At 37.5% G+C, this 22997-nt stretch overlaps 1 protein-coding gene across 2 annotated transcripts in view; it reads left to right on the top strand.

The window, feature by feature from the left end:
* The window catches only part of LIMCH1 (LIM and calponin homology domains 1), a 366296-nt gene that overhangs the window by 251707 nt on the left and 91592 nt on the right, over positions 1-22997 (top strand). For both annotated transcript variants that reach the window (XM_036762932.1, XM_036762933.1), the window contains exons 4-7: positions 5463-5569; positions 10149-10179; positions 12419-12529; positions 19770-19965. In XM_036762932.1, the coding sequence (XP_036618827.1) occupies positions 5463-5569; positions 10149-10179; positions 12419-12529; positions 19770-19965 (445 nt within the window). The remainder of the gene's footprint in view (positions 1-5462; positions 5570-10148; positions 10180-12418; positions 12530-19769; positions 19966-22997) is intronic.

The raw sequence follows: 22997 nt of genomic DNA, 5'->3' as shown, positions 1-22997 counted from the left end.
CAGTATCTGGAACTTACTATGGTTTTTAAAAATGTTTGTTGATTGGAGCAAAAACACCCTACAAGCAAATTGTTTTTCCTCTCCTTTCATCCATCTCACCATCTAATTTTATATTTTACATTTAGTGCATATTATACAGCTAGAATATATGTAAATATATGCCTTTTATATACACACACACATATATGCTTATACATGATAACGTGTGTGTATCAAGTAGTATTGTACAAATTTTCAAAGAATTAGAATTCAATAAAATAAATAACAGTAAAACTATAATGAATATACTTTAAATTTTTTTGGTAGTTCAGAAAGCAAGAAATTTCCTATTATAATAATGAACAGACATCAGTCATCTAATATCAAATTGGAAGGTGCCTGTTAATAAAACTTGCTGATGGATGATATATAGGGTGAATTGGCTCTTAACTGGCTTACTATTGACTAGCACCTCGATTGCTTCTTTTATTAAAAAAAATTATTTAGCCCTTTTTTTTCCCCAGCTACATGTGAAAACAATTTGTACATTGGTTTTTTAAATTCTCTCCTTTTCTCCCTCTCCATCCCTCCTCACTGAGTAGACAGGCAGTTTGATATATGTTATACATGTGTAGTGACGTAAAACATTTCCATATTAGTCATGTTTTGAAAGAAAACTTAGACAAGACAAAACTCAAGAAAAATAAAATAAAAAAAAAGTATGCTTCGATTTGTATTCAGACACCATCAGTTCTTTCTCTGCGGATGGACAGCATTTTCCATCCTAAGTCCTTCAGAGTTGTCTTGTATAGTTGAGAATAGCTAAGTCATTCGCAGGTGATCATCTTATAGTATTGCTGTTACTTTGTACACAGTACATTCACTTTGCATCAGCCCATGTAAGTCTTTCCAGGTTTTTCCGAGAGCATCCTGCTCATCATTTCTTATAGCACAATAGTATTCCATCATAATCATATACAACAATTTGTTTAGCCATTTCCCAGTTGATGGGCATCCCTTCAATTTCCAATTCTTTGCCCCCAGAAAGGAGCTGCTATAAATATTTTTGTACATACAAGTCCTTTTCATTTTTGTTTTTTTTTTAATCTCTTTTGGAATACAGACCTAGTAGTGGTATTACTATGTCAAAGGGTATGTGTGGTTTTATAGCCCTTTGGGCATAGTTCCAAATTGCTCTACAGAGTGGTTGAATCAGTTCACAATTCCACCAACAATGCTTTAATGTCTCATTTTCCCTCCAACATTTGTCATTTTCCTTTTCTGTCCTATTAACCAATCTAATAGGTATGACATAGTACCTCAGAGTTGTTTTAATTTGCACTTCTCTAATCAGTAGTGAGGTAGAGCATTTCTTCATATGGCTATAGACAGCTTTGATTACTTCATCTGAAAACTTTATCTTCTGAACATTTATCAGTTGGGAAATGGATCTTATTTTTATAAATCTGACTCAGTTCTCTTTATGTTTGAGAAATGAGGCCTTTATCAGAGAAACTTGGTTCAAAATTTTTTTCATAGTTACTATTGCTAATTGTATTTCCCTCTGTCTTACCCCCCCCACCTCATTTATTCTATTCTATTTCCTTTTCCCTTGTCTCTTCTCAAGTGTTTTGCTTGTGACTACCCCCTCCACAAATCTACTCTCCCCTTTATTATCCCCCACCCTTCTCTTGTGCCCTTCCCCTCCTGATTTCCTGTGGGATAAGATAGATTTCTATACCCAATTGAGTGTGTATGTTATTCCCTCTTTGAGCCAATTCTGATGAGAGTAAAGCTTACTCACTTCCCCCCTTCCTGTCCACTTCCCTCTTTGGTGTGAGATGATTTGCCCCATTCTACCCCTCCCTTTCCCTTTCTCCTAGTACATTGCTCTCTCACCATTTAATTTTATTTTTTTAGATATCATCCCTTCATATTCATCTCACATCTGCTTAGGACTGCTTGTAACATTTTCTCCTTGACCTGGGAGCTCTGGAATTTGGCTATAATATTCCTGGCATTTTTCATTTTGGGATTTCTTTCAGGAAGTGATTGGTAGACTCTTTCAATTTCTATTTTACCCTCTGATTCTAGAATATCAGGCAGCTTTTCTTGATAATTTCTTGCAAGGTGATGTCTAGGCTCTTTTTTTTTTGATCATGGCTTTCAGGTAGTACAATAATTTTTAAATGATTTCTCCTGTATCTATTCTCCAGGTCAATTGTTTTTCTAATGAAATATTTCACATTGTCTTCTATTTTTTCATTCTTTTGGTTTTGTTTTATTGTTTCTTGATTTCTCAAATTCATTAGCTTCCATTTGTTCAATTCTAATTTTTCAGGAATTATTTCCTTAAGTGAGCTTTTATACCTCTTTTTCTATTTGGCCAATTGTACTTCTTAAGGAATTTTTTTTCCTCAGTGAATTTTTGTGCCTCTTTTTCTATTTGGCCAGTTCTGCTTTTTAAGGCATTCTTTTCCTAATTGGCTTTTTGGACCTCTTTTACCATTTAGCCTAGTTTGTTTTTTAAGGTGTTATTTTCTTCAGTATTTTTGTGTGTGTGTGTGTGTGTGTGTGTCTCCTTTGCCAAGCTTTCGACTTGTTTTTCATTATTTTCTTACATCACTCTCATTTCTTTTCCCAGTTTTTCCTCTACCTCTCTTACTTGATTCTCCAAATTCTTTTTGAGCTCTTCCATGGCCTGAGACCAATTCAAATTTTTCTTGGTGGCTTTGGGAGTACGAGCTTTGACTTTGTTATCTTTTTCTGAGTGTATGTTTTGATCTTCCTTGTCACCATAGTAACTTTCAAGGTCAGAATTTTTTTTATCTCATTTGCTCATTTTCCCCAGCCTATTTCTTGACTTTTAACTCTTTGTTAAAGTAGGGCTCTGCTTCTAGGGTGCAGGGCACACTGTCCCAAGCTTCAGGGGTTTTGTGCCGCTGTTTTCAGAGATACTTCTAGGTACCTGTAAGTTTTCAGTTCTTCCAAAGTGGCGTGGCCTAAGGAGAAGTGTGTTTACTATTCTCCTGGTTTATGTTCTGGTCTGTGAGCAACCACAAGCACTCTTTTCTGCCCTGGAACTGTGATGAAGGTCCCTACTCCACTGTGGCCACAAGCTCTGATTAGCTAGTGCCTTTCTGTGCCCTGGGACTGCCACCTAGGACTGTGACCCAGATCTGAGCATGGGCAAAGGAACAGTGCTGCCCCCAGGGCCAGCAAAGAGATCTCCCTCTGACCAGTTTTTCAACTCCCTTACTGTCTGTGGGCTGAGAGCTGGAAGCAGCCACTATCACGATTGATTTAGTGGCTCCCAAGGCCTTCTTCTTTTTTGTTAGGCCTGGCTCTCTGCTGGCACAGCCTGTGCTGTACTGTGCTCCATTTTCACCCAGGTAGGACAGACCTTTCCTGCTGAACTTCTAAGTTGTCTTTGGCTGGAAAATTATTTCACCCTGTCCTTTTGTGGGTTCTACTCCAGGAATTGCTCCAGGAATTGCTTTATGACATTATTTAAAGGTATTCAGAGAGGTTTTGAGGAGAGCTTGGGTGAGTTGCTGCCTTTTCTCTGCCACCTTGGCTTTGCCCCTGCCTCTTTCTGTGATTACTTCTAATGGTTAGAAAGAATTTGAGTAAAAGAAGGATATGTAGTACCATTTGTAGTAGAATTGCTGCCTCTATTATGAGAAGGGAAGAAGCAGGAGCCCCAGATGACTGGGCTATTTGTTTTATTGTTACTGTGAGGATAGTGAGTGAGATGATGGGGCACTATCTTTGGATAATTGGGGAAACGGGTGGGAGTATTTTGTAATGGTTGTGGGTAGTGAAAATGTTTTCTATTGCAGATATGGAAATGAAGTAGGGTAGAGGGGGGATATATGAGCTCTATTGAGTTCCTTCACCAATGGGTCTATATATTTATTTATTTTATTTAAATTATTTTGTGAGGAGAAAGGATAGATTTAATATTTGAAATGGCATTCAGTAGAACCTGCTTCAGGCATCTCTGATTTGGTCAGTGGGATACTTCCTCCACTCAAACAGATGTTTTTAGTTTAAACTTTTTAGTTTAATCGATGATCCTGGAGAGTTTTATGACCACAGCATTCATCGCCCTGCCACCAACCTGATGATGAGTCCCTCTGAACTCAGCAAGGCTTGTCATTAGACAATAGAGGTTCCTGGCCCAATATAGCACTTTGTTTTAACAGAAAGCTAATTTTACATCATAGGTCATAACAAATGCCTTTTGCCATTCTACTTCCCCAGAACTGTGTTAAGAAGGGGAAAAAATGACCAAGAAAGTTTTAAAACTTAGTGATCTACAGGGGTGGGAGTAGAAAATACAGAGAGATTGGAGAGAATTTCCTCAATTAAAAGCAATTGCTTTGATTGATAAGAGAAACTGATGAGGTTTAGAAATTGTTTTTGACTTAACATTTCATATTTCTTCGTGCTTTGAAAACATAATACATGTGAAACTAATCTGGGTTGAGTACTATGACTTAGGTTATTTCTTGGAATAAAAATGTTCTCTCAGAACTGGGAAAAGGTTCATGATCATTGCTGAGAATTTTAAGGCAAAAGAATTAGAAGACATTTTGGAATTTTAAATATTTTGTAAGCTATTTTGGTGGAAGTTCATCTTTCCATGGGGAATATTCTGCTTAAGAGTTGAATAAAATATGATAAGATTAAATCTGGCTGAAGTTTATTATAAAAAATGATCCAAAGCCAGAATTGTTTGATTGTTTGAGGAGCAGTGAGTGAAAGAGGGGATTAAGCCATGAGATCTACTCAGTATGACATCACACATCCAGAATGCTTAAGAGTGACCCTTTTAAGTATAAAAACAAATAATTTGGGCTACTTCTCTGAAGCTAGACTTTTAGCTCTTGCCCAGTTGCCCTGTTTATGTTGCTACTGTAGCTCCTAGCTTTTGTTTTCCTTTTTGTTTCTACCTTTCCTCCACTCTCCAACTCTCTTGTTTCCTTTCCAGGTCTCTGTACCTCTGTTCCATTTCTGCCATTTGTATTCTTCAAATTTCCTGAAGGGTCTAGTTAAGCCAGAGATGTGGATGAGGTTCTTTTGTGCCTTCACAGGAACTCCCCCAGTCTCCAGGATGCTGCATGAGTCACAATCACCCAAACTACCTACTGTCATAGGGCTTAAATCACAAGTACTTGCCCTCAGTGAGCTTATTATCTAGTCTGGGAGAAAAGACATACACAGAGGAAAATTTAACCACATAAGGCAAGAGCATGTAACTTGATATGTGAATGTGCCTTAATTTCAATTGTTCCACGGTAAACAAAACATAATGAACTTAACTCGGCTGTGTAGTGTTATTTTATTGTGTAATATGAGTTGAGTTCAGCTCAAGTTGAGCTGAATATGAAAGACTAGAGTCTCTATTAAAGAGAAGAGACTAGTTTGCCAAGATATTCTTAGATGAAGAAGAACTGAATTTCTTTGCCTTCTTTCAGGACAATATCATCTTATTCTTAAGAGGCTGCAAAGAGCTCGGGCTTAAAGAATCTCAACTATTTGACCCAGGTGATCTCCAGGACACTTCAAATAGAGTAGCAGTCAAGTAAGTAATAATCTACATTCATATATAGAGCAAGTTATATATCTTTTGTGTTTTGGGGGAGGTGAGCATGTACTAAGAGGATTGATTAGACAGTCATGTAACAGTGATGATAAAAATCAGTTTCAGAGCAACATTTACACCAAGTTTCTTTCCTGTATACTTTTTGATAAACCAGTTCTTTCAGATGCAAGATACTGTTCACGAAGTCCCGATTTTTAGAGTAAAAAAGGTTCTGAGGAGGGAAGAACGTAAACATTTGTACAAAATCTATTGTGGGCTAAAACCAATTTGAAGAAACATTTAGGAGCTACGATTTTTATCTTTTGAATAGGCTGTTCAGAGCTGCAAGACAAGTAAACAAAGCTACACCAGATTGAGCAATGAAAGCAATTGATTATGGAGAAATCTCTCCATTTCCTCTGTCAGCTCTTCAGTTTTCTGAAGGTGGATCCTTTACTGAGCCCACCGCTAACAGCATCAATGCAACATGACTAATCCAGTAATCATTGGGACCAAAATGTTCCTGCAACATGGTGTTAGTTAAATGAAAAGGCTTACTAATTTCTAATGAAAGAGGGAGCTTATGATCAGGATGAAAAAGAAGTATTTTGTGAGATCTTCATGGTAAATTTAAAAGTGGAGTGGAAAAGTCCGTTCTGCTTCCTATTGTCGTGTGCAGGTGATCATATTTTCTGAACAACTGTTAAATTGGAAAGTCTTTGATTTTGTGGGTAGAGGATAGAGACTAGCTTGGGGTTATCTGAGGAATGGTCTAGTTAAGTCTGGAAAGGCTTATCACCAGAACAGTGTCTAACTCATGATGAATTTTTTGAGGGGGAGAGGCACCATTCCTCGTGTCATTGTTATTCAGTCGTGTCTGAGTCTTCATGACCCCATATATGTGACTTTCTTTGCAAAGACACTGGAGTGGTTTGCCATTTCCTTCTCCAGTAATTAAGGCAAACAGATTAAATGACTTGCCCAGGATCACACCGCTAGGGAGTGTCTGAGGCTGAATTTGAACTCAGGTCTTCCTAACTCCAGGCCCAGTGCTTTATCCAATGAGCCATCTAGCTCCCCCAAAACTGTCTACATAAGATGTAGAAGAGCTGCTGACTGCATTATTTAAAGGGGGGGACCCACAAATCTCCATAACCAATTGCTTTCATTGCTTCAGGGAAAAGACAGGCTAGCCCCCATATTGAATTGTGCTAGGTGTTTTTTGTTGAACCTAAAAGTCAGGTGGCCAGGAGTAATGGTCATTTAGTGACTTGACAGAAATGTTACACACATTTTCATCTGGCGAACCAGAGAAAGCATACCTCACTTAGGTGCACAAAATTCTAAAGCCAGAAGTGACCATCCCTTTGTAAAATTATGGCCTTGATGTCATCTACACAGGATTTTAGCAAGTCTAGTTCTAGGGGAATTCTAAAATCTGTAATCATTTTAGAACTTTAGAAAAGATAGATGTTTCTAGGCCCTGCCTTACAACTGGCAGTGTTCAGATTCAGGAAACTAAAATTCAGATTGCAAAGGAATTTATGGTAATTATAGTAGTACTACAGTTATAAAAGGTGAAGGAAAGAAGGGGGGGGAGGATGGGAAAAAGAGAGGGTTGAGGGAGGGGGAGGATCCAAGGACAAGAGCCAGTATGTTTCAATTATGTGGATACAATTACCTCATCATTGATGTCTGTCTTCTTATTTCTCCCCTCTTCCCACCCTCCCCCCATTCTTCTTTTCTCCCTCTCTTCCTACTCATTTTTCTCCTTTTCTCTCTGGTTCTCCTTCCTTCTATTTTAGTCTCTTTCCCTCCTTTTCTTTCCTGTCATTCAGTTCTCTCGTTTCCCCCCTTTTCCCGGTCTTTGACTTTTGTTTTCCTCATGCTTTTCCCTTTTCGATTTCCTTTTCTCCATCTTGATAGTGGTAGTCAAATAGGTATTAGTCCATATGTTCCCAAAGTGGGCCATACCATCCCCAGGAGACACTGGAATGATCCAGGGAGGTGGTAGTAGCCTCGGGTGCAGTTGGAGGGCGTTGAATAAAAATAAGGGGGTGGTAGAAGCATAGGGAAAGAAGAGAAGATAAGAAAATTTTGAAAAACTGTTTATACATTTTTCATCTATTATGTAATAGAGTTAAAGTTGTAGTGATTACATTATTTTCCAAACAAACACACAAAATACAAGTTATAACCAATCAGTGGTCAAGTCTGCCAAAAGGTCTTAACAGGCAAGTGCTGGCAGGTGAGCATGTCACGCATTGTCAGGAAGTCCATTATGTATCAGCCGGAATATGTACATCTAATGACTTGTTTATAATATGATGCTAGATCTCTGCATGATACAATATTGTGTCATCAAAATTTCAATACAGGGAAAAAGCACAAATTTACAATAAATTTTTAAATTTAGGATGTATCATTTAAAATATATGGTTTTTTTTTTTGAAATGACACTAATTTTTAAAAAACTGTTAAAGGGCTAAAAAAAAAAGTAGATTTCCGGGGGATACTGAGTAATTTTTTTTTTGAAAAGGGGGTGGTAGGCCAAATAAGTTTGGGAACCTAATAGTCCATCATCTTCCCTTAAGTCTCTCCCTTTTCTTTAGCATGGTTTGAATGTAATCATTTTAATATAAAGATTGCAATGCTACATTACTTGTAGAAATGTTCTTCTTTTTGTTTCTGCGGTTCAGGTATGGAGAAGAGTCAATTTCCTGTCCTCAAAGCCCTTCATCAAGGGTGTTGGTTTTATTTGTTATCATTTAGCCCCAAAATACACTATACAAGGGGACATTATGAAGTTATTATTGCAGTGCTAGATTGAAGCCATAACAGCATGTTCTCTAGTTATTTTTTTATTCTCTCAGATCAGAAGAGTTGGTGAATACATAAAAGAATAATTTGTTATTTACATTATTTCATGATATAATCTATGATGTATGGTAACTAATCTTAATGAGCAACTGCTGAATTTTTTTCTGATACAAAAATTTAGTTTTTAAGTAATGGATAGTACCAAAAATTATGAGTCAGTGAAGTAAGGAACGATGAAGCCTCTTTAAGAGCTTCTGCTGTTCAAAGTACATACAGTAGTGGAGATTTCAACTAGAAATCAGAAGGAAAAGTCCATTGGTCCTGATAGCAGCAAGGCATGTATGGTCATGTACCTTCTTCAGTACCATTTCATGTGTGTTGAAGCATTTGACAGTGCCAGGGATTTGGTGGAAATACCTTTTCACTATTTCTAATTTCATGTAATTTGGCATGTATGAAAGGCAATTGGGATGAGGCATCAAAGTTTAGAAAGGTGTATTAATAAATATCATTCCAAGAAAGCAAAATAATGATTTTGGGAAAGAGTATTGTGAGATTTTCTCCAACTATTAATTTGTATTATTTTAGTAACATTTTCACTTTGTTCTGTAATTATTCTGTATAGTTAAGTGAAAATGTTCTATATTTAAGTGCTTAGCACAGTGTCTGGCACATAGTAGGTGGTATATAAATGCAAATTATCTTCCCTTCCCCTTTTAGGTCCCCAGTTTTTAATTAATTTTACATAAAAAGGATATTAAAATCCATTATGTTTGAATGATAGAAGCTTTCTAATGGATGCTTTTACCTGAGTGTTTTGAATTTTCACATAAACATATAAATCTACCATAAAATAATCCTACATAACTATCTTTACATACTTTTGTTTAATTTTGGAAGCCTTCTTGAGTTCATGCACATGTCATGCACAATATTGTAGTTAAGACTCCAACATTTGCTGATGTTCACAGGTTAAATAACATCATTAATTATATTGCTTCTTAAATATCTATTATCAAACCTATCATGATTTAAATAAGATTTTTTGTGCTTATAAGAGGATAAGTGAATGAAAGTATTGACTGAGTTCCCTAGAGTGAAATGCAAGACTGATGAAATATACCTACATTCTCCCTTACTAATTGTTTTGATCAAACCTATAGTTTTTGAGAAAATAAGTGTAAAATACATTTATGTATTTATGAATTTAAAATTTATGAATCTTAATTGTTCTTCCATGTTACAACCACTAAATAGAATTTAATTTTAGAGAAAGTTAGATTAAAGATTAAAGAGTATGGGATAATGAAAGAGAGGTAAGCTTGAAGCCAAGAAGACTGGAGTTCAAGTCCCAGGTTTGATACATACTGAAAGTGTGACCATGTCCAAGTCACTTAACCTCTCACAGCTCAAGTCAACACTCTACAGCTCCTAAGTTGTAGAGGAAGCAGACTTGTAGAAAGAGCTTTTTCACTGGGGAGTTCCTATACCAATGAAATTACAAGTCCTGTCCCTACCTTCATCTTGCTCTTTCACTAAAGTGCTACAGTCATGCCTTTCCTTCATGAAGTCTAAACTCTGCACTTTATCTTTGTTCTATTTTTGAAATCCTTAACATATAGATGCTTTACTTCTAGTTACTTTGTACTTGTTAACTTCCAAAAATATTTTGTGTTTTTGGAGGAAAGTCACATGAGTTATACCCCTATGAGGAATTTGCTTTTCTAATTGCTTTTCTTCTCCTTTGCTTGTGTAATAGGAGCATTGACTGTAGCAGAAAGCTGAAAAATGTAAGTTTCAATTTTACTTTGTGCCTGCATATATAGATCTGTTTTATTGTGTACTTCTGGTTTTGTTCATGATCAAAGCTATAAATTCAGTTTATGAGACGGCACCTTCATTTACCTAAAAATTCTCAGAATAAAATTACGTATTACATTGATGGAATCATTAATGACATTAATGGGAACAGAAATAGCAGAATTTTAGGGTTTCTTTATAATTATAAAAATACCAAATTTAGAAAGAAATGAAAGCTTATCTCCAGTTAGTGGTTGGGTTACTTAGAGACCAAGTGACATGTGGTAATAGTTGCATTACACAGTCTCTCAACCAGGTTGGTAGGCACAGGTGAGATTATTAAATTAAGATGTGTGGGCAAATTGTTTTAACAGTGGAATAATCTAAAGTGGCAACAATTGTAGATAGTCTATATTTTTTTCAGACTTAACGCTTTTCCATGGGCCTTTCAAGTGTTCATTGGTGTTTTCCAAAGACAAAAAAGAAACAATGAACATGAAATTACTTTGTAATTGTAGGGTCATATGGAGCAAGCTTCAGTTCCAAACCAACATTTTCCATTTGGGTTTCATTTATAAAAAGCAAATAGCTTAAATCAGTTCCATTTTAAATTTTAGATTGGAGAATATCAGAAATGGTCTAATGCTTATAATATTGGCAGAGAGTGTCTGGATTCTCTTGGTTACTGGTATAGTGGCAACTTTGGAGTTTGTTTTTTCATCCCATCAGCTCATAAACTTGACTGACATCCCCTTTTCCCATTCTGCCTCTTCCTCATTCTGAAATTTTCAAGGAGGTGTATGCCATTCTTCCAAGCAAAGTTTCAGTTGTGAACAAAAAAGTCCATAGATTTAAGATGCCCGTCTTTTAATGCCTTTGTGTCTGCCATTATGATTTTCTAAATCACCTAATACACTTAGCATGCTTTAGAGTTACTTTATGGCCCTGGTTAACGTACTGACATTTGGAGGATTTTATTCTCTGGAAATTTGCTTACTAAATGTATTCAAGCTCCAAGACTTGCATCAAAATGGGTGTTTTGGGAGAATCATGAAGGATATTTTTCCTGCAGAAGTATGAAATCAAAATTTAATTGAAGCCATGATACAAATGTCATATTTTGGGCTTATTGCCATTTGAAACCATGTGTAAACGCTGTGTTCTCCAGTATATATTCAGATCTGGTTAATGAAGGGAGGCAAGACAGAATGAGCACTAACTCCAATAAATATTTAGAAATCTCACTAATTTTGTTAATAAAAACAGTGCAGAAGATGGAAATGAAGTAGCAACCTTGCCTCCACTGAGATTTTTTAGACCTGAACAGTTCTCTTCTAAGCCTCATCTGAAGCCTTTGTGGCCTTGATTTGGGGAATGCACCTTGATGTATGTTTTTTTTTTCCCCGATAATTTTATTTTGAGGGATAGAGAAACCACACTAACTTGGGATCACAGCTTCACGACATTGAATTGAACATAAAATATTAACAAACTGTTGAGATGTTAATTGGTAGCAGCATCAGCATCAGCAAGGTTCAAGTCACTGAGTTTCAGAGTAAATGTAATTTAATTGTCGATTCAAATCAAACCCCGAGACTCTTCTGATTCTATCACTCATTACATTCCTGGCTTACAGTTGTAGCATTATTGTTGATGGTTTTTCCCCCATCTTTACTCAAATGCCATTTCATGGTAGGCACGCTGGTGACTCATAATCTAATTTCATTCCTACACGTGTTGTTCTTCCCGTTGGTAATACATGGCCAAAACCCCTTTGAAGAACTAAGAGACTACATTTTGGCCTTAAAACAACCCACTGTGTTTCTTTAAAGTTACTGGCAGATTGCTCTGTGTCAATGAATATTCCAAGCAATTGCTGAAATTTTGCTTGTTTATTTTTGAAACACTTTCACTCTTTGAAAATAATGTTGTAGGATTTTCTAGTTCTTTCTTTCAGAACCCTTTCCCTTGACTAAACTTTCCCTAAAACCCCTTAGTCTAGTGCTAACTACTGAACCTTGTTTGCGTGGATTGACAAAGCATTAGGTTCTTATTAAAATGAATTTTACATTTAATGGGTACCTCATGGATGGTGAGCGTTTTATAAATCAATATCAGACATTCTCCATCTTCTGCCTTCCTGTTAGTGCTGAGTATAGATTCTTTAGTAAGTTGAAAAATAATCTTACAAAGGGGTTCTGTACTTATGCCTCCTTTTTTTCCCCTTAGGTATTAGTTACCATTTACTGGCTGGGGAAAGCGGCAAACAGCTGCACAGCATATAGTGGTACCACACTGAACCTGAAGGAGTTTGAAGGATTGTTGGCACAGATGCGAAAGGTAACTAGACTCTTCATCCTTGGCTTGTGAGGGCTGTTAAAGGATGAAAAGGAACAAGCTCAAGTCTCTATTTTGAAGGGCATCTCAGTTCAGCTTTGCAGTATTTCATGGGGGCACAAATGTTTCAGACATGTGCAGACCACCACATTTTAAAATGGATTAAATCTTTGCCACATGTATCCCCCACATACCTGAACTGTCTGGCGTTCACATCCAAGAAAATTGAGTGCAATTAGGATTTGATAACCAAAGATCCAATTCAGACTCGAGTTGTCTTTCACTGGCCTGGGTGAAATCTGGCAGTGCTAATTTTTTTTTTTAAGAAGGAAACAATTTGATTAAAACAATGCAGTTTTATGGAAAGTGAAAACTTATCTTGCATCTTAATTTTAAAAGTCATTTTACTCAGTCTTTTCTAACCAAGGGCTTTTTCTGAACATGACTTAGGATCTGGAAATCTGGACGAACTAAAAAGGTTCTCTCTATACTGCCAATGTACATTATAACTATAAGACAGTAATGAATTGCATATTGAAAAGACAATTCAGCAGCTTAATATCGTTCTCATTTGTATAGTACACTTATCAGTTTGGAGAAAAACCAATTGAATTTTTTTAAGTCTGAGTTAGGAAATTTTTAAAAATGTAATGCAAGTTTGTTTTTATCTTGAACTGTATGTACAGTAACTTATGAGATCTGCTAACAATATTTCCCAGTAAAAATGCTGTTGAGGCTGCTTTGATGTATAGATACAATATGTTTTTAATTACCAACATACATTTATGTGCATTTATATGCATCAAGGGTTTATATGGCTGGGAAAATATTTTAGTCTTTTGAAACCAAATTGATTAAAAAACTTGAAATGGGGATACTGGAATGCTATATCTAATTGTTTTAAGAAGTGGGATAGGAAACCATAATAATAGTGATGCTAACTGACATTTTTATAGCACTTTATGCAAAGCACTCCACAAGGTAGGTAAAACGTACCTACAGATGACAAAACTGAAGCTAAGAGATGTTAAGGGATATTCTCTTGGTCACTAGCAGTTTCTTCTAGTAAGGACACAATTTGAACCCGGGTCTTTTTCATTTTAAGTTCAGTGCTCTATCTACCCTTCTGCCTTCTTTCTCAATCTGTAAACAGGCCTTAGGAAGTCTCTTTGTTAGTTCGACGTCGTACTTGTCAAGATATTACATCTCATACAATAAAGCATTTCCTGAATTTGCCTAGTGTCTCATCTCTTAAAGTGCACGTTAATCTTCAAAATCTCCCCTGCTCACAGTTTTATACTAGCTCTAGACTTTCCTACTATTAATGAAAATAATCAGTAATATTTATATAGCACATTGAGGTTTTCAAAGAGCTCTATTTTACCTAATTGAATAGAATCAGAATCATAACACTTTTGAGCAGAAAAATGTCATATAGACCGGACCATCAACTGACTGATCAGTTGAGCCCAGGCCAAAATTGCAGTGACCTCTTGTGTACCCTATCCCACTTTTGATCAGCATGGAAGCTTTAACTTGCTGTTTCTAACCTGGAATAGTTTCCCTCTCCTTAGGCATTCTGGGTCTTCCCATGGTTCACTATTATTGGTGCTGGACCTAGTGCGGCCTCCCAATTGACTTTAGCCTCACTGCATCTCAAATAGAACCCTGAGTCCAAGTGGGCCAAGAGCCTCAACCTTCTGGTAGCAGAGTATTATTGGTATATGCCACCATGCCCCAGTGATGTGCCTTTTTGTTCAACACCTCAAGCCTAATTCAGCATGCCACATATATTCATTGGAGCTGTAGCTGTTTTAGATAAATTAAAATAAATTGTTATCCACAAGTGATACTACTGATATTTTTATCACATTAAATTTGTCTCTAATTTTAAAAGAAATATAGGAGAGCACTCCAAACATACATATAAATAAGTTTTAATTACTTTAATATTTTCAGCATCTGTAATAATTTCATAGAATCACAGATCTCAGGCTAAAAGGGACCTTCATGTGCATCTAGTTCAACCCCTTTGTTTTACAAGTGAAGATATTGAGACCCAGGGAAGTTGTGACTTACCTAGTGTTATGTAAATAGTAAATGTCAGAGGTGGAATTTGAACTCTTGGTCTTCTGACTCAAGGCAACACTCTTTCTTCTGTATCATACTAATCCTGAGAAATTCCCTTTTATTGTTGTATTTATACACAGCCCAGTCCCCCTATGCCTTTGTAGATGTTTTACTGATGCCAAACATGAATGGCCCAACTTGTAGGCATGAACCTCTTCAAACTTAGCTAGGCCTGTCTTTGGAAAACTGATGTGCAGTCCATCACCAGGTCCATCTGTATGTGTGGTATGTGTGTGTTATGCAGATTCAGCCTGTGTAAATATACTTATACGTGTCTATATGCTGGCACATACAGGGGAACCGCCTAGTTAAATGGCTGATCACAGTGGGAAGGAGAGCTGGCCAACAGCAGGGAGCTCAGAAAGTGATGTTGGCTCCAGCCTTTTAACAGATTGTTTCTTTTCCTTGCACGTTTTGGTTCAGCCAGGCACTCGGGATGGCAAATAAGAACCCGTGCCCTCTTGCTCTCATGTCCAGAATTCTTTCTGTTGTATTCACTAGCAGGTAGGTGTCTGGGAGCCTGCCAGAGTCACTCCGGTGGGCGATCAGGGAACAGAAGGCAGCACTACGATGGTACTTTGGTAGGAGCCTAGAGAGGGTTTGACTTGTTTCTGGGGCCCACACATATATTTCTGGCTGTAATACAAGATGCTCACTCTGCATTTAGATTCCTAGGGGAGGGTGCTGGCAAAGGATGACTACAGGTGGCTGAGTTTTCACTTTTCTAATGGGCCACACCACACTGCTCTGTTTCCAGTTCCAACACTGATCCAAGTTTTCTGTTCTTGGCTTGCTGTGCAGTCATGAACATATCTGACTTTTGTACTGTTTTTCTTTCCCATAACTAGCTGTGTGAGAGCAGATGGAGCTCAAAGTAACCTATTGACTTACTTGCCCCTCCACCCACTTTCCTTTCTCCTGTAGTTGGGGGAGAGATATTTGAACCCTTCTGATATTTTCCCCCTTTGAAAACCCATTCTGATAGTGAGATGCCAAATAACTATGAATGAGACTTATTTTTTAACAGCTAGTTTTAGATGAGGTCAATAGTAGCTAGGTTTTTAAGGTCAAGTACAGTCAACTTTGAATATTTTGAAGTTGATTATCCATAATGATTAGTGTTGCATATGAAGTGACTAGTAAATAGTACTAATCCAAGAGAGAAATGGAGGCAGATAGGGGGCTCAGTGGATAGACCATTGGGCCTGAAGTCAGGAAGACCTGAGTTCAAATATGGCCTCAGACACTCATTAGCTGTTTAACAGTGAACAAGTCACTTAACTCTTTTTGCCTTGGTTTCCTCATCTGTAAAGTAAGCTAGAAAAGGAAAGCCACCCCAGTATCTTTGCCAAGAAAACCCTACACAATGGCAGGGCAAGTCCATCCGTGCCTGGATGACTGAACAACAGCAAAGAGAGAAATGGAACAGGACATAGACTGGGTATCTGAGTTTATTTTCCAAGATTTTGTATTTTCTTGACTGTATGGAATAGAAGATAGAGAGCTGGCCTTGGAGTCAGGAAGACCCAGGTTCCAGTTCTTCCTCTGACTCAAAACTATGTCTTCGACCTTGCTCGAACCTCTAGCCCTTTAGTGCCTCCAGGCAGGTCTCCAAGATTTGAATTTGCAAAGCATTTGCAGATTCGATGAGATGACATATGTGCAGGGTTTCTTGTTGATTAATCTTCAGGCACTACAGAAATATTAATCACTGTTTGCTGTCTCCGATGAAACGCCAGGTATGAAGAGAAAGAATCTTGCCTTTAAAAATGCATATCATTTTTGGACTATAAACAATTATATAATCTCTGCAGAACCATGGACCTCTTCTAAAGGACAGTATCATTCAGAGAATAGATTGTCATAATACTGTACGTCTAATAATAGTGTTGGCAGTGATGCTGATGAGAGCATTAGCCTGCAAATCATCAGACCAAAAGATTTATTCAGTTTTGGAATTGATTCACTTTTGGTGAATCAGTTGTGTGCAGCTAGGGGCACAGTGGATAGAGTGCCAGCCTAGACTCAGGAAGATCTGTGTTTGAATCTGCGACAGATACTTACTAGCTGTGTGACCCTGAGTAAGTCACGTAACCTCCATCTGCCTCAGTTTCCTTATCTTTAATATGAGGATAATAATGGCACGTTTCCTCCCAGGATTGTTGGGGGGATCAATTGAGATAATAATTGTAAAGCACTTAACACAGTGTATTGACACGTAATAAACACTACATAAATGTTAGTTATTATTATTATTTTGATAACTGTAGCATCTCTCTTCAGAGCAAAGTTCCTCGAAGTTTTTGTGTTGATGGAACTTTACAGTAAAATCCTTTCAAATTATTCTAATGCTTATTAATAGTTGTCCCAGAAGATGGAAGGCTGATTTCTTAAAATTATGTTTTCAGAGCATTTTTTTTAGAATCTAACAAAATATTTAAAACTTATTTAAAAAACTAAAAAGTTTTTTTTTTACTGATATCTTTTTTTTTTTTTACATCACCACGGCTTCCCTCCGTATCCCTTCCATTACCCCTTCCAAAGAATTATCACATATAACAAATAGTATTTATTTAAAACATAAAAAGGAAGAAATCAACTGGTCAATCCAACCCAAAATGTCTGAAAATATATGCGAAGTGCAAACTTGTGGACCTTCCTTTTCTGCAAAGGGGTGGAGTTGGGAGTGTCTTCTTATAATTCTTCTTTCGAGCCATGCTTGTTCTTTATAATATTGGAGCATTCACTTAAAAATTACTTATTGAGAAGGATATATTTGTTTCTTATAAATCAATTTATTTTTAACTTTATTTTTATTATTATGTAGTTATTAATTATATAATTATATGATATCTAATTTAAATAAATTAAAATATTTAAAAAATTTTAAATTGTGAACTATTACTGGAAATGATCATTCACTTTCCCTCCTTTATTTATATAGCTCATTTTGGTGTTTTGGTGGGTTTTTTCATTAATCGTATTTTTAGTCTTTGAAAACAAGACTTTTGCCCTGTTTTGTATTTAAATGCTTTTGTAGTTACACTGACCATGGAATTTTTTTTTTCACTAACATGACTCCAAGAAAACCCAAACTGGTGATTGCTCTCATATTCCTAGTTCTTCTCTATTTGGGATTTTGTACTCAGTCTGGGTATGGGAATATTTGCTTCTTAGTTTTTTTTTTTCTCATCTTCCTGATTTTGACCAATTATCCATTATGAGAATTACTAGAAATATAGTGGACCAATGCATGTATATTGGTATATTTTAAAGAATCAGCAAAGACTCTAAAGGGACAAATGATTATTTGCCATTGTCAGGCATATTAAATGATTGATTCTGAGCCTATAAGAAGGCAGCTTTTTAGTCACAAGGTTAATTTCATCCAATCGCTGGTGTTTTTTCCCATCCCCTTGAGCACACACAATTGTAGACAGTGGTCACAAAAGCAAAGTAAATGGGTTTCCCTGGCGTGCGTGCGTGTCTTTTTAACTTTTGTTACTGTGGTATCCCTAAACTGCTGCATGCATGCCCCCTCCCCTCCTGCTGCCCTGCATTCCCTCATTTAAGAGAAAGGCTATTTTAGAGCATCTTTCCTGTGGCCACATGGAGGATTGATTGGCAGCTCACTCTTTAGTTGCGCTCAGCCCTCTCCTATGAAGGAGTTAGAGGGTGCTAATATTTCAGCCTTGCCCTTTCCATCTCACCCACTCTTCTTTTTAGTGCCAAGCTTTTGTCTGTCTGTGCGCATTGCAGCTACCCCCACCACCCCGGCATCCTCCTAGGCTGAGGAGGGGGTGGGAGGCACTTCGATCAGCTAAACTGACACAATTGAGTGGTAACACACTTGTCCCAGAAGGTGGTCGCTGCAGCGGCCTTGAGTCTTGTGGGCCTAGAGGACTGCTCCCGCCTCTGCTGACTAACTCTCGATTAGTTTTAAGAACTTTTCATATTTTGACTTATCTTTTCATTTCTATAGTGTGGGAGGACATCTTGGAATGAATTTTTAAGCATCTCCAGAAATTCCAAGTTTCCCATTTCAGACTTTTCAGCTTAGAAAATGCCAATCTATGAATGTCTGATTTTTAAGTGACCGTCTGGGAAGTGGGGTTTGGGGTGGGGGGGTTGGTTAAGAAATTAAATCGAGGTTTATCTTTGAATGACCATAGTTATTTTTGTTTTCCTCAGCCTGGGCTGTTGTAATTAATGCTAAGACACTGGCTAAAACAAGGGATTTATTATAACACGAGGGTGAGGATGGCTTCGGCTGACCTTTCTCTCTGCTGGAGTTTCAGTGTTTTAGTATGTGTTGCTTGTGCTGGAAAGAATTTATAATCACAGGACTGTCAAAGACAACCATTGTTCTCCCTGCTCTGAACATGTGGGTCAGCTCCAAGTGCTTTCATATCCCCCTCGAGCCAAGAGCTGGCAGAGAGGGAAGAGCTCGATTGAATTCTTCTGAGGCATCGGGAGAAGCATTTTGCATATTTTTCATTGCTGATTGCCTCCGAAAGACATCTCCCTTTCATAACAGGAATTTCCCTTCGAGGTAGAGGGAGAGTGGGAGCCCGCTAGCAAGGATTTTGCCCAGTTGATTCTACAGCATAAACAAGTGCTTGCCTGCCATCAGCCAGATAGAGAGGACTAGACAGGAGCAGTCCTGAGGCTAAGCCAGCAGCTTCTCCCCATTCTAGACATGTAGTTATGGACTCCGAAAGACAAATCAAGGTTAAGGTCTTTGTCATTTCTCTTTTCACATGTTGATCGCTTCGTGTCTTTTCTTGTCAATTCAAATGATTTGACATTCTTTCATCTTAATCATTTCTGTGATTTAAAGATTGGATGGCTGGAGATGTATGTGTGGTGCTGGTGAGGATTGGGTTGCTTTGGAAATTTTTATTGTGGTTGTATGTGTTTTTATAGTGGTGAGAATTCAAGCAGAGAGGACAGAATGGGAGGGAGATTATCAATAACTTTAAAGTGGCAGCCACATGTAACCCTTACATTCTTATGTCAAATAAAGGACAATTACCTATAAATGCATCATTCGTAGAGACTACAGTAGAGATTTGGACTTTAATAGTTTCTGTAACTTTTTTTTTTCTTATAGGAGACTGATGATATTGAAAGCCCCAAACGCAGCATCCGAGACAGTGGCTATATAGACTGCTGGGATTCTGAACGCAGTGATTCCCTCTCTCCACCCCGGCATGGTCGAGATGATTCTTTTGACAGTCTGGACTCTTTTGGCTCCCGTTCTCAGCAGACACCCTCCCCAGATGTAGTTCTCAGGGGAAGCAGTGATGGTAAGTTGCTGTTGCAATTAATTGCATGTCTCAGGATAAAATATTCAGAAGGAATTTGTTGTCAGGGGCTAGAATTTTAAGTTTCATCTTAGGGATGATCTAGCCCGGTAATTCTGTAGGCTGGCAGATGAAAAAGTGTTTGGGGATAAAAAGAAAAAAAAATGTTGATTTAGTGATGCAAGAGGTTTTGATGACTTTACCAGAAGTTTGTTTGAACTTTGCCTCAGTTACTCTATGTGCTGTTGGAAAATGTGTTACATCATAATACTGAACTGTGTTTTATGAAACCATGCCTGTCTGGGCTTCAGCAAAACAAGATGCTGCACAGACACATTAACTAGTAAATTTTCCTAAAAGTTTATGTATTTCAGGTACCAGTAGGGGAAATGTTTAAATGAATATCATACCATCTACAAAAAGAACTGAACTTCAGATAAATTGAAAATACATTTTTAAAAATGATTATGATCTTGCATGAACCATGATATTATAGAATCTTGAATGGGGTTCTTTTCTATAATCTGTTTGATATGTAGGGATCTAACAGATTGACTGGAAGTTTCAATAGTTACTAAGACAACAATGAATAACACAGACAGGTTGTATGTTTGCTCCCAAGGTACATCTGATTTAGATAAAATTGATTTTAAAATCACTAGCCAAGAATTGATCTAAATTTTCCCTTTCCATAGTACCTTCCTGGTGCTTAATTCAACTGTATTACGTGTTCTTCATAACTCCTTTCGTTCAGTACGTGTTCATTGTCTGGGAGAGGGAGAGACGTGATGACTTCGCTCTGCATAGACTGCGCTCTGTTAGGATGGTCTTGTATTTGTACATACTGTGTTTCATTGCTTCTGAAACTTGTAGCTATAGTTTGAGATCTAGAAGTCTTCTCTACAGTTTCTTTTCTTCAAGCCGCTATGCTGGGGTTCTGTGATCTTTCTGTAGTGTTTCCTTCAGTGCTTAGATCAGTGCCACCTCCTGGGTGAAGCCTTTCTCGATTCTCCTCCCCACAAGAAATCTTCATTCCCCCCTCCCAAATTACCCTGTATTTATTTTATATGTATATGTATATACATAGGATCATAGATTTAGAGCTGGAAGGGACTGTAGACCGGACATCGATCTGGTCAAACCTCCTAATTCTGTAGATGAGAAAAGAGAGGCCTGGGTCGGTCAAATAGCTGATTGAAATTTACCAAGGTTACATAGGACCAGACGTGGAATTTACCCCCAAGATCCTCAGACTCAAATAGAATATAAGCTCTTAGAAGACAAAATTTCTGTCTTCATGTCTCTAGTACCTAGCACAGTGCCTGGCACATAGTTGCTACTTAATAAAAATTTTTGTTTGAAAGATTAAAAAAAAGGGATTATAAATTGAGAACTAGAATAGACCTCAGAGGTCATCTTGTCTAGAGGTGTCAAAAATATGCAGCTGGAACCAGATTAAAATGTAATTCAGAAATAATTTAACAAAATTAATAAAAATTCAGTAAAACACAGATAACACTAATATATGGTTTTCTAAGCCAGTATGTGGCCTGCTGAGTTCCTTATATACTGTTTACAGGGCCCATTTCTATTTGAGTTTGATAACACTGATCTGGTCTAGTCTTCGGAGGGCCAGTGAGGTTGAAGGAATTGCCAAAAGTCATCCCAGTAGTAAGTAGCAGGACTGGAGTTTGAATTCAGGTCCTGTGACTCCAGAGCAGATCTTTCTACTATATGATGCTACTCTAGACTATCCGAGCAAATGAGTTGCATAGTGAATAGAGTGCTGGACCTGAAGCCAGAAAGAGTGGTTTCAAATCCAGCATCAGATAAGTACTTAACTAGCTCTGTGAACCAGAGCAAAATCATTTGACCTCTCTCTTCCTTGAGTTCCTCACCTGTAAAATGAGATACCTGCCTCCTAGGGCTGTTGTAAGGATAAAATGAGATCATATTTGTTTAGAAGGCAAACCTTAAAGCTCTATATGAATGCTAGCTGCTGCTGCCGCTGTTACTGTTGTGATTTATGAACTTTTGGAAATCCAGAGGATTAGACTTCCATGAGCAATTGTCACTTATTCATAAGACATTTCCAAAATGGGAAAAGGGGAGAGAAGAATAAGCATTTCTATGGGGCCTGTTATGTGCCAGACCCATGCTGAGTGCTTTACACAGACATTGTCTCATTTGACCCTCACAGACACCCTGGAGGTAGGTGCTAGCATCATCCTCATTATACTTTGGGGAAACAGACAGAAGTCAGGTGATTTGCCCAGCAGTCTGTCTGAGGCCAGATTTGAGCTTAGGTCTTCCAGACTCCAGCCTCAGTGCTCTAACTACTGCGCCACCTAGCTGCCCCATATATCATTTTAAAGCATCATTTAATATGTATCATTTAAAATAAATGCATTGTTACTTATAGCTGATATTTGGATGGTGATGTATTTGATCTTCAGGGTGGCTTAAAATATCTTGGCATGGAATTTTCATAAATTGCAATAAAAAATTTAAAATTTAATGTTTTGGATTTTGGAAAAAGAAATAAAGGTTATTACGGTTTAAATTCAATTTATTCCATAGCTATGATGTGAGTCTTTATAAAGCTATTATTAGAGCTAATAATAATAGATAACAATACATTTATGTCTCACTTTAAGGTTTGTAAAACACTTTACGTAACATGTCATTTGTTCCTAAAAATAGTATCATTTTACACATGAGGAAATTGAGATTCAGAGAAGATAAGCTTCCCATGAAAACACACAGCCGCTAGGGCTGGAGTAGGATTTGAACTGAGTCCCCCTGACTCCAAGTACAATTCTCTTCCATCACAGCTGCTTGAATATAATACTTTGAAACTGAGTAGAACGCCCCAGATGTGCACAGCCCCAGGGAAGAGCACAGTAGGGCAATGACGTCCCTCATCTTTGGTGCTGTGCTTGTCTTTATACAGCCAAAGGTTGCATCCTCTCTTCTGGCTGCTATACCATTCTGTCGGTTCGTAGTGAATTTGTTGTCCGCTAAACCTCAACACC

Source organism: Trichosurus vulpecula, chromosome 6 (assembly GCF_011100635.1).
Source record: "Trichosurus vulpecula isolate mTriVul1 chromosome 6, mTriVul1.pri, whole genome shotgun sequence".
NCBI lineage: Eukaryota > Metazoa > Chordata > Mammalia > Diprotodontia > Phalangeridae > Trichosurus > Trichosurus vulpecula.
Note: the sequence above shows the minus strand (reverse complement) of the source record. Positions and strands in the feature narration are given on the sequence as shown.